Raw genomic sequence first — 12,071 nt, 5'->3', positions numbered from 1 at the left:
CGATATAGAAATATTCCTATATAACTCCTCCCCTGTTTTGTGCCATATTATACATATTAATCTATGTTACAAATCCAATACAACATTGTCATAATGATCACTTCATATAATTTTAGGTCTCTTACAGGAGACAAGAAAGAAGAGAAAGTATATATTTATAGAGTTTGTTATATTCTTTTTCCTACTTACCATTTCTGGTTCCCTTCATTCGTTCCTGTGGGTTCACGTTACCATCTGGTGTTATTTCCATATTCCAGTACAACTTTGCTCTTACCCCTCTTTTGTCCTGCTACTGTCAAATATATTATTATATTTCTGTATGTTATGGGCCCAACAATACAATTGTGTACATATTGTCTTACACAATTGCTTTTTAAATCAGTTAAGAGGAAAAAAAGGAAAAGAAACATGAATTTGTACTGCCTTTTATAGTTACATAATTAGCTGTACCCAGTGCTCTTCGTTTTTTCATGTGGCTTCTGATTACTATCTGGATCACTTGATGTCAGCCTAAAGAACTTCCTTTAGTAGCTATTCTAAAGCAGGCCTGCTAGCATGAATTCCCTCAGTTTTTTTTTTTATCTGGGAATATTTTTATTTCCCCTTCATTTTTTTCTGGTCTCCATTGTTTCTGATGAGAAGATAGCTGTTAATCTTACTGCTAAGATTAGCAGTAAGATCTTAGCAGTCTTAACCTCAGCAATTTTACCTTAGCAATCTTACCTCAGTGTTATACATGATGAGTCACTTTTCTCTGATACTTTCAAGATTTTTTCTTTGTCTTTGTCTTTCAGTATTTTGACTGATCTGAGTGTGGATCTCTTTGCAGTTATCCTATTTGGAGTTCATTAAGCTGCTACAATGTGTAATATTTTCATCACATTTAGGAAGTTTTCAACCATTATGTCTTAAAGTATTTTTTTGCTGCTTTCTTTCCTTTCCTTCTGGGATTCCTACCCTGTGTTTGTTGGGGTGCTTACAGGTATCCTACATTTTTCTTCACTTTTTTCCTCTTCGGCCCTTCAGATTACATAGCTTCTATCCATCTATCTTCAAGTGTGCTGATTCTTTCTACTGCCAGCTCAGATCTACTGTGGAGACCCTTAAGTGACTTTTTCATCTCATTTATTGTACTTTTCAGCTCCAGAATTTATATTTGGTTCTTTAAAATAATCTGTATCTCTTTGTTGATATTTTCCAAAGCAGACCAGCTTCATCTTAACTGTTTATCACCATAATCTCCATTGTTTTCAAAAGCACTCTTAGGCTTAGCACTTTGTTCCAAATAAAGACAGTTCTCTTGGGGGGAAGCTTTGGAGCTCTCTGTTCTGTGGCCTGACTATCCCCTGGGCAAAACCCCTGTGCTACTGCTTCAGAGAGAGGGGCAGGGACAGTGGTCTACTTCCCAGAGTGATACCCCTGTTTCATGAATCAAGCACTGGGCTGGGATGGCAGCCTTCAGTCTTCTCAGCTTGCCTCTCAGGGCATGGAAACTCCACCCTATAGTTGGCAGATGAGTGGAGGAAGAGAGCCTCATAGCTCGCTGCCACTCTTGTCTGGATTAGATCCTCTGCAATATGGATTCGGGGGTGGAGGCACAGGGATGAGAACTGCGCAGCCCACCCCTTCCTGTGAGATACCAGAGCCCCCCACTGGGAGTAGAAGGGAGTGGGAGTCCTGTGTTCATTGCCTAACCCAACTGGAGTGGCACTTTTGTCACGCTGAACTGGGGGAGAAAGAGAGGGAGCAGACTCTCTGAAATTCAGTGGATTTTCTTAAATAAATGCTTCTTCATTTGCTGTGTACCCTTAAGAAAATGTCCAGAGTTTTGAAAAAAATTTTTTTGATAATTTTCAACAGTGGCGGTTGTTTCACTGGGAGAGGGCTTACAAAGCCCTCCTGTCACCATTCCAGAAATTGTCTCCTATTTCTATGTTTTTAAAGCATTTACATAAATTTTTTTATTCAAAATAATGGGATCACTAGTGAACAGTGTTTTCTAACTGCTTTATTTATTTAATATATTGTAAATACCACTATTCCATTAAATATTCTATCACCATACAATTTCTGGTATCTCCATAGAATTCCATTGTATAGATGAAAATAACATATTTGAAAATTTTTCTATTAATTATTCAATGTAACCATTTTTCAGTGAACCACTATTAATAAGCAGAACTCTAATGAACATGCTGGTAGCCCAAAAAATCACACATATACTTACTTCCTTCGGAAAATTTTCAAGAAATGGAATACCTGAATAAAAGCTAAACATACATAAGACTTCTAATACAATGTTGACTTGCAGAGAATTTGTGCCAGTTAGCATTCCCATCAGCAATATATGAGTTTATAGCTAAAGTTTGAGACTGCTGATTATCATCTTGTTTAAGAAAAATATCTTAGCACTTCCATTTGAAAAGCCAGCTGGGGAGCACCTGGGTGGCTCAGTTGGTTAAGTGTCCATCTCAGCTCTGGTCACCATCTCACGGTTCGTGAGTTTGAGCTCCGTGTTGGACTCTGTGCTGGCAGCTCAGAGCCTGGACTCTGCTTCAGATTCTGTGTCTCCTCTCTCTGCCCCTCCCCCACTCATGCACTGTCTCACCGTGTCTCTCAAAAATAAATAAATGTCGGGGCGCCTGGGTGGCGCAGTCGGTTAAGCGTCCGACTTCAGCCAGGTCACGATCTCGCGGTCTGTGAGTTCGAGCCCCGCGTCGGGCTCTGGGCTGATGGCTCGGAGCCTGGAGCCTGTTTCCGATTCTGTGTCTCCCTCTCTCTCTGCCCCTCCCCCGTTCATGCTCTGTCTGTCTCTGTCCCAAAAATAAATAAAAAACGTTGAAAAAAAATTAAAAAAAAATAAATAAATAAATGTAAAAAAAATTGTTTAAAAAAATTTTTTTTTAAATGAAAAGCCAGCTGGGCTGAAAAGGCAGCCCACCACACAACGTGGCTTTCCCCCTCTCACCTGTGGTTTCCTGCAGCCTGGTGAGACGAGTGGACCGAATGGAGCATTCCATCGGCAGCATCGTGTCCAAGATTGATGCTGTGATCGTGAAGCTGGAGATCATGGAGCGGGCCAAACTGAAGAGAAGGGAGGTTCTGGGAAGGCTGCTGGATGGGGTGGCGGAGGTAAGTGGTCATCTGACACAGAAACACTGATTCTAGAAAATATCAGGGTAGTCATATTTTGTAGTGTTTCATCTGAGAGGTTTTCTGAGATGTCTATAACTGCAGATCAGTGCAGATCAGATGATAGTCTGGAGGTATTACTTTCTTAATACTGTTCGGATGGTTCTGCCTTCACTGAAGGGTAGAATTAAGTCAAAAAGTCACTCCAGTAGCTCAGAGAATTGCTATATATGCTATAAATCGCCAGTGTTATTTAATGTTGACAGATTATTTGGCCCCCTGATTTCCTAAGGCAATTTCTAAGTACAAAAGTGTGCATCCCCCAACCCCCAACATCCTGATCTCTTTTTCCTTTGTTAGGATGAAAGACTGGGTCGTGACAGTGAAATCCACAGGGAGCAGATGGAACGACTAGTGCGGGAAGAGTTGGAACGCTGGGAGTCTGACGATGCAGCTTCCCAGATAAGTCATGGTTTAGGCACGCCGGTGGGACTGAATGGTCAGCCGCGCCCCAGAAGCTCCCGCCCTTCTTCCTCCCAGTCTGCAGACGGAATAGAAGGCGCAGGTGCAAATGGGAGTTCCAATATCCAAGTCTAAGATGTGTGTTAGTGTGTGTTCCTAATAGGGGAGAAAGGGCTGTCCTGAATGGCCAGAGCAAGTACACTATTTATATGCCCTGACCACCATATGATGCTGGTCTTTGTGACCAACTGTTAATTCTTCTGCACTTTAATTTATTTTAGATAAACTTTGCCCATGGATCAAAGAAGATTTTTTTTTCTCATATAAGAAACCTAGGTGTAAATATTGAGTACAGAAAAAAAAATCTTTGTAAAGTACATGGAGTGGTCTGCCCACTTGCTACCATGGATGAGTCTTCTCAGTGGACAACAATGTAGCCTTTAAAGCTAGGAGAGAATTGTCAAAAGCCTTCTGAGTTTTATTTCCAGTCACAAAAATCAGTATTGTCATTTTTGCCCAGTGCATGAAGGGAAAGTAGGGGCATTCTTTCCCACTCGGGCTTGGTTTATGGACATAAAACATAGCTTGCTTTAAAGAAAGGAACCCTTTGTTTCAACTACCTTCCTGGGGCAAACATTTCCAAAAGATGAGCTGGAAAAGAACTATGAACCGTGGAATGGGTATGTAGTCATTATGCTAGAATGTGTATGAATGGTGAAGATACATGTTGAATACTGTGCTTTTTTATCATTGTATTATAGTTCATGTCCGTGGGAATAACTGTTTCATTTGTTCATACTGTTTTCACTCTCATTTAAAATGAGCTGCGTGATGGGGCGCCTGGGTGGCTCAGTCGGTTGAGTGTCCGACTTCAGCTCAGGTCATGATCTCGCGGTCTGTGAGTTTGAGCCCCGTGTCGGGCTCTGTGCTGACAGCTCAGAGCCTGGAGCCTGCTTTGGATTCTGTGTCTCCTTCTCTCTCTGCCCCTCCCATGCTCATGCTCTGTCTCTCTCTGTCTCTTAATAATAAATAAACGTTTAAAAAAAAAAATAAAAAATAAAATGAGCTGCGTCAAACCACCAGATTGATTGTAGGTTAAAATGTCATCTCTAGCCATGACATAGGAAAATTAGAAGGAGCCCTGTCACTCAGTTTGACTTTTTCTTTCTTTCTTTCTTTTTTTTTCTTTTTATGTTTATTTTTGAGAGAGAGACAGACAATGAGCAGGGGAGGGGCAGAGAGAGAGGGAGACACAGAATCTGAAGCAAGTTCTAGGCTCCGAGCTATTAGCACAAGAGCAAGTTCCAGGCTCTGAGCTGTTGTTAGCACAGAGCCTGATGTGGGGCTTGAACCCACAAACCCTGAGATCATGACCTGAGCCGAAGTCAGATGCTTAACTGACTGAGCCACCCAGGTGCCCCATCAGTTTGACTTTTTCTTATAATTAGTTTAGTATAAAGATTCGTCCATATATTCTCTTCCCGCATGGTTCAATTTACTTGCAACTGAAATGAACGTTGTAACTAATCTGGGAAAGCCGACTTCCTAAATGTTTTCATTATGTACTGAGGGTTTTAACTCAGCAGATATGTTCGTTTGAAACAAAAATTTACAGGAGTTTTGAAATTCATATGCAAACATTATAAAACTGAAGTTTGAGTTTTATGCTGTTTTAAGAATATGGAACTCAAATAGTCTGATTCAGCAGTTCAAAACTTGAATGTATAATCTAAATGGAGCTCAATTTTAATGAGAAGGAATTTCTGGTATTGAAAATCCATTCATGATCAGAACGTATCAGCCACAGTTTGAGTTTGCAGCAGTTTTTGGTTTGTTTGTTTGTTTGTGTTTTCATTAGGAGAGGGTCCCACCAAATTTATAGAGAAGAGATTATTTCTCAATAAAAAATAAAAAAATCTAATTTTTCAAAAGTGTTGAATGAGGTGACCTTTTGAGAGAGCTAATGGGACAAGCAAGAGAGAATGCGTTGCTGGTGAATTAACTCTGACTTGGAGAACAACAGAAGGGAGGCCTGAGTTTGAATGCCTGGCTTTAAGTCGTTTACGTGATTGATAGAATATGTCGGTCAAATCTTCAGTTAAAGCCTGAGCAAACAAACCTGCCTAAGCTGGCTTCTATAGAAGTGATATGCATTGGGTTTCTTTAATAGTTATTTCTCATGCTTTATTTCCATCTTTACTTTCTTTTGAATATGCTACATGAAGTTCTTTATTACTAGGTACTGAAGTTTGCATTCCAGGGATATTGAGTGTACATATTTATGTGTGTGTACCATGTTGTTACATGTACAAACTTCAATTTGAAGTGCAGCCATTATGTGGTATCCATGTGTATTGACCACGTGCCATATATTAATTATGGTCACTAGAAAATCTTTTTATGTACTTATTATCATCTTGTTTCTCATTTCACCTGTACGATTTTACAAAATTCTTTCTTTTTACCCGTAAGTTACATACTTTTTTTTCTCTTTAGTCATGGAGAATTCCCTCCTTTTCCCTCTCCTATCATCTTCCCCTCTATATCTGTGATTTTAAGAAGATGTTACATATGCAAGTCTCTCGACAATTGAGAATTTCATTAATGTGTAATATTGAGCACTTTACTTCTTAATAAAGACTTGGTATAATAACAGATGTAATAGTTGTCTGTTTCCTAAGTAGAAGCAGCTGGGGTAATTTGCCTTGTATCATGAGACTAATTACTAAAGGTTTAGACTTTGAAACAGGCATCTTCTCTTTTATGTCCAAAAAATATGATTGACACATTACTTCTTCAGCAGTATGTACCTTCATTAAGTTATTCTGATGACTGTATAGTATTCCCTAATGTGCAACCACATTTTACTTATGCATTTCTATAGTGAATAGTTGGTTTTAATATTTCTGTTATTTCAAAATCTTTGAACGTTAATGTTAATTCCCTCGTTGACTTTTCATGAGTTCCCCCATGGGTATATAACAGGAGTCAGACTGCTGAGTGCCAGGCCTATAAATATTTAATTTTATTCAGAACTCTCAGGTTGCCCTCCGGAATGACTGCATCCGTCCATGATTCCACTACATGCATGAGATTACCAGTTTTATACGTCCCCTCACCAGCATCAGTCCCATCCAGCTTCCTGCTTTTTGTTAATGGCATGGTTTTAAAGTGAGTTCTCATTTTATTTTGCATTTCTCTGATTCCTAATTCCTAAAGTTGAACATCCCCTCATATAAATGTTCAACATTTGGGTTTCCCTTTTGGTAAGCTGCCTATTCAAACCTTGAAACTCTTACACTTTGATCTGATGGGAAACAAGTATGTTTTTGTTCATTGCTTATTTTTCTATTGGGTCATGGTCTTTTTTTGTTGATTTCCAGAAGTTCCTTGCGTGGCTTAAATATTAATACCTTATCAGTATTGGACTCTTGTTAATATTTGCTTGTTAATGTCTCTCAACTGACAACTTTGTCAATATTTCCTTAATTTTTATATAGTAAAATCAATTTTTTTTTTTTTTTGCTTTATTGTGTTTGGGGTTTTAAAGAGACCTTTGTAAGATCAAAAACTTTTATTTATTAAACTTAGTTTTATCTTTCACATTTAATACATCCCAAGAGTAAATTTGTATAAGGCGCACAGGTATTTTTCTCCAAATAATGAGCCAGTTTTTTATTGAATAAGTCACTTTACCTTACTGGCTCATGATGTCATTTCAGGGTCATGTATAAACTCTTTAGCCTTTTGCAAACTGATCTATGGATATTCTTGCACAACAATTTTTTTTTTTTTTTTTGGTAAGGTCTTTTTTTTATTATGAAATTGACTGAGCTACTTTTGTGAAACTTTATTTTTCCATGCAAGTGTTCGAACAAGTTTGGTGGGCTCCTATTAGAGGGAGGACAGAGAAAAAGTTCCCACTGGAATTTAATTTGAATTGCATTGAATTTATTGTTTAGTTTGGGGACAACTGACATCTTAACACTATCAGAAACAATTCTTCACTTATTCAGAACGTCTTTAATGTCCTTTAAGTGTTTCTTAAAATTTCTTAATGATCCTATGTATTTATAATATGGTTTTATTGGTACTGTGAACAGAATCTTCTATTATATTTTCTAGTTGGTTACTGCTGATATAAAGGGAAATTACTAATGTTCTATAAATTAATCTTACATGTAGCACATGTGTTGAACTCCTTCACTAGTTCTAATAGATTCTGTATTGATTCTTTGGGTTTTCTGGGGGTAAGGCTAGTTCATTTGTAAGGACAGTATTATGTTGGAGAATAGCAGTAAGACTACACATGCTTGTTTTGTTTCTGGTATTAATGGGAATGTGTTTTAGTGTCGTAAAATAAAAGTCAAGACAAGGACTTGAGTCCTTTGGGAGGTGATACTAGGAAACAGGAGCAGGAAACAGAATGAGCCAGGAAAGGAGGAGATGCAAGCATACTGGTGTGTTAATGAGGTAGGCAACAGAAGCTCAGTTCCGTCTCTGGGAACCCTACAGAATGCCTCTCATAATTCCCCGTCTGAAGAACACTGGGCTGAGGCTTTGTCCTGATCCCTATTGGTGGAGGGGTGAACACCCCACACTTTCAGGCTACACTTGCACTGGGGCTGAAGAGTTTCTTTCAGCTTTGGAGGCCTCACAGCAGGAAAGTGAAGAGATTTGTGGTGCAGGTTTGAGGTGGGATGCTATCGACGTGATCTGAGCTCACTTGAGCTATCCACTACAGCTGCAGCTGAAATCAGAGGTGCCAAGGAGGTATGCCACAGAGCACCAAAAACATCTCCTTCATCCACCCTTTGCACCACTCAGATCCATTTGTGTCCACGTAAAGTCCACTCTGGACTTTTTGAGGGAGCCCAGCTATGATCTCTAGAAAACATACTACAGGAGGGTTAGTGGAACTGACTCGTCCCCATTGCTGCTGCTGCTCACAAGGCCATAGTTACTCCTTATCTCCTCTACCACCCTTCCTAGAGTTCCTCATTCTTGGCCAATACTTCAGCTCTACAGCATTGCTTGTTTGGTGCAGTGATCCACACCCTCATTGCTGAGGGCTCAAAGTCCTTGTCCTTTACCAGGCTGTGATTGCCTGTTTAGCATACCAGGTTACCTCTGTGAATTCTCTGCCCCATTATACAGCAGTAAAGTCTAGCTTCTCCTAACAGAGTTGACCAATGCGATACCTGCTTTCTTTGCCTACTGATCACCAGTGTGCCAATCTCAAAGTGTCTAAGTGGCAGACAGTTTGAGGTTCAGTGGAACCCTCACTGTATTCCCAGGTAAAAGTGTGCTCGCTTCATGAGGATTTAGGAGCTCCAAAAGAGCAGAGCCTCCAGCTGCAGACAGGGAAGCACAAATCCTGCAAATGGGCTGAAGGAAATGATACTGAGAGAGGCCAATATCACTAGTATGTAGACCTGTTTAGTGTGACTACACTATAAATGCTGGGAACAGGAACTCTTGGTCTCATACAGGGACCGGCAAACTTTCCATAAAGAGCCAGATAGTAAATATTTTAGGCATTATGGGCCACAGTAGTCTCTGTCATAACTCCTGTGCCATCATAGTGCAAAAGCAGCCATGGACAATACTAATACGAATGAGCGTGACTGTGTTTCAGTGAAGTTTTATTTACAAAACAGGCAGTGGGCGGGATTTGGCCTGCAGGCCATAGTTTGCTAACTCCTGGTTTAGTGCATAGAACATGTCCTGGAGAATGGTGCTCTTGTCCCTGCGCAGGGTGTCATCCATGAACTGGCACTAGCATGACGCTAATAACCAGTGTGATGTCCTATGGGATGTAGCAGTAATAGCGAAAATGTATTGAGGACATCCTATGAGCCAAGTACTTCTAGGCACTTTACATGCATTACCTTATTTGATCTTCACACTTCTAGAGAGATAGAAACTATTAGAATCCCTATTTTATGGATAGGAAAGATACAGACTGGGGCACCTGGGTGGCTCAGTCGGTTTAGCACCGACTTCAGCTCAGATCATGATCTCACAGTTTGTGGGTTCAAGCTCCACGTCAGGCTCCATGCTGACAGCTCAGAGCCCAGAGGCTACAGCCTGCTTCAGATTCTGTGTGTGTGTCTGTCCCTCTCCTGCTCACACTCTGTCTCTCAAAAATGAAAACATTAAAAAAAAATAAAAAGAGAAAGATACACATTAAGCTAAATAAGTCCATCAAGGTCACAAACCTGGGTGACACATGAGTAACTGTAGAGAGGCGGCCAAATCATCACCAGCTGTCACTTATGAGAGTCCCATAGGTGCTGTTCTTGGGGGATTTACCAGGTGCAAGAATGATTCCTCAGCTTAAAAAAAGTTTGAAGATCAGGTGATGTTAATGAGCTCACTTAGTTCTAGATGTGAGTCCAGTATTTAGGTGGATACAAAATATATGCCTTTAAAGGCAATTGCCACACCGATTAGATCAAGATCAAATTATAATGAATGTAGGGTTAAATGACCTTAACTGGTTATTACAATCCTAAATCAGTATAATCCCAAAGAATCACCTGGAATTCCTATGCTCACTCCTCAGAGATTTCTCAACAGATGGGAAAAAAAATAGCTTTTTCTTTCTTTCCTTCCTTCCATAAGCATCCAGATGACCATTGATTCTTACCAGGCAAGCTTGGGAAACCCTGGGTAACCGCAAAGAAATGTGGAATCTCACAGTCACAGAGTTACTCCAATTTAGAATAGAGGTATCTTATATTGTTCAATGGGGACAGAAAGTAGGCTGCAACATGTGAGTCAACCATTTTTTTAATGTGTATAACAAGAGACAGAAGGCCAGCAGGTACAGCAAGACAGTAGCTATGTTTGGTGGGGTTCCAGGTTTTCTTTGGGATCTTTATTCCACTGAGAATAAGCACAAACCTCGGACGGTAAGGCAGTTACGGATTACCTCCTGAATGGACTTGGTGAGGATGAGCTCTTGCAACGATTCAGGTTTGCTTGACACACAAATTCCTATGGATGTAGTGGACATTGTCTAAATTAGCCTTAAATCCTAAGCCCAAAGAATCCTCTGATTTCAGTTTCACACCTGAGAGAAGAATGTCACAGGTAAATGGCTATGTAACATTTTACTGTTTAAATTAGTAAACTGGTGCTCTGGTTTACCAATCCCCTTCTGAGGATGGCTTATGTGAATTAATTCCTCAGAGCATAATGCCCCTTGCATACACTGAAAAAAATAAAGTCCCAATTCCTAAACATGCAAAACACACTCTCCCACAAACCCAGTGAGGCCTCCCTCATCTCAACTGGTAGCCAAATCTCTTATGGAAGAGTAAATTATTAGGAGGCAACATATTTGTTCTGTAATACAGAAACAGGGTTTCAATAGAATATCTTGAAAAGTATCTTAGTGAAATTACCAGAAAATTTCTTAGAAATCTGGTTCATCAACATTTTAACAGCTGAGGCATCATCAGGAGTGGCCATCAGGACATCAGCATTGGCAAGAGCCCAAGCTTTTGGACCCAAGAATGGCATCTGTCCCAGCTCTGCTAGTCTGATCTGGGGCGCACTGAGCAGGCACTGGGGAGGCCTAAAGATTTCATATAAATACGAGTAATGCTGCTTTTCAAATATATGTAAACATTGAGGTATTGAGGTTAATGTAATTCAAATCTAAAGACCATGAAGAATGGCTTCCAAGACGAAGAAACAGAGGAGTATGTCCACTGCCCCTTCAACAACTCTCTTCAAGCCACCCATTTTCCTTTCCTTTCTTGCTGCCTCACCTAACCCACCATGGAGCCTTCCACAATGAGTCTTCCTGCACCCTTTTGTAAAAGCCCCACGACAGCAATGGGAAGAGTATAAACAGTAGCTAACACTTTTCATTTATTCCTGAGATTTCCTTTCTTTTTAAAATTTTTAACATTTTATTTTTTGAGAGACAGAGAGAGACAGACTGTGAGCAGGGGAGGGGAAGAGAAAGAAGAGACACAGAATCTGAAGCAGGCTCCAGGCTCCAAGCTGTCAGCACAGAGCCCAACTTTGGGCTTGAACCCAAGAACCACGAGATCATGACCTGAGACAAAGTCAGATGCCCCATCAACGGAGCTACCCAGGTGCCCCAGGTTTCTTTTACTTTAAACCAAATTAATATATCTTCTCCCATTACAGATTAGTACTTCTGACATCCAAGAAAATAAAAACAAAATTCAAAAGGATATAGACATAGTCTGATTTCTAAATTTCTATAAATTAGTATGTTCTTTTATACTTTATAGGATATACGCTTTTACGTTACTTTTAAAAATGGTCCTTAATTTAAAAACCGTTAAGATGGCAAATTTTATGTTATAGGTTTACCATAATAATTAAAAACAGAATTATATAAAAAGGATATAAGGGGGGCGCCTGGGTGGCTCAGTCGGTTGAGCGCCGACTTTGGCTCAGGTCACGATCTCGCGGTCCGTGAGTTCGAGCCC

At 40.0% G+C, this 12,071-nt stretch overlaps 1 protein-coding gene across 1 annotated transcript in view; it reads left to right on the top strand.

Annotated features, from left to right (window-relative positions):
- Positions 1–4,480, top strand: part of PKD2 (polycystin 2, transient receptor potential cation channel) — a 52,674-nt gene extending 48,194 nt beyond the window's left edge. The window contains exons 14-15 of the mRNA XM_042935936.1: positions 2,985–3,132; positions 3,493–4,480. Of these exons, the coding sequence (XP_042791870.1) occupies positions 2,985–3,132; positions 3,493–3,729 (385 nt within the window). The 3' untranslated portion in view covers positions 3,730–4,480. The remainder of the gene's footprint in view (positions 1–2,984; positions 3,133–3,492) is intronic.
- Positions 4,481–12,071: the final 7,591 nt, after the last annotated feature.

Source organism: Panthera leo, chromosome B1 (assembly GCF_018350215.1).
Source record: "Panthera leo isolate Ple1 chromosome B1, P.leo_Ple1_pat1.1, whole genome shotgun sequence".
Classification (NCBI taxonomy): Eukaryota; Metazoa; Chordata; class Mammalia; order Carnivora; family Felidae; genus Panthera; species Panthera leo.
This window is presented reverse-complemented; position numbering and strand designations above follow the sequence as displayed.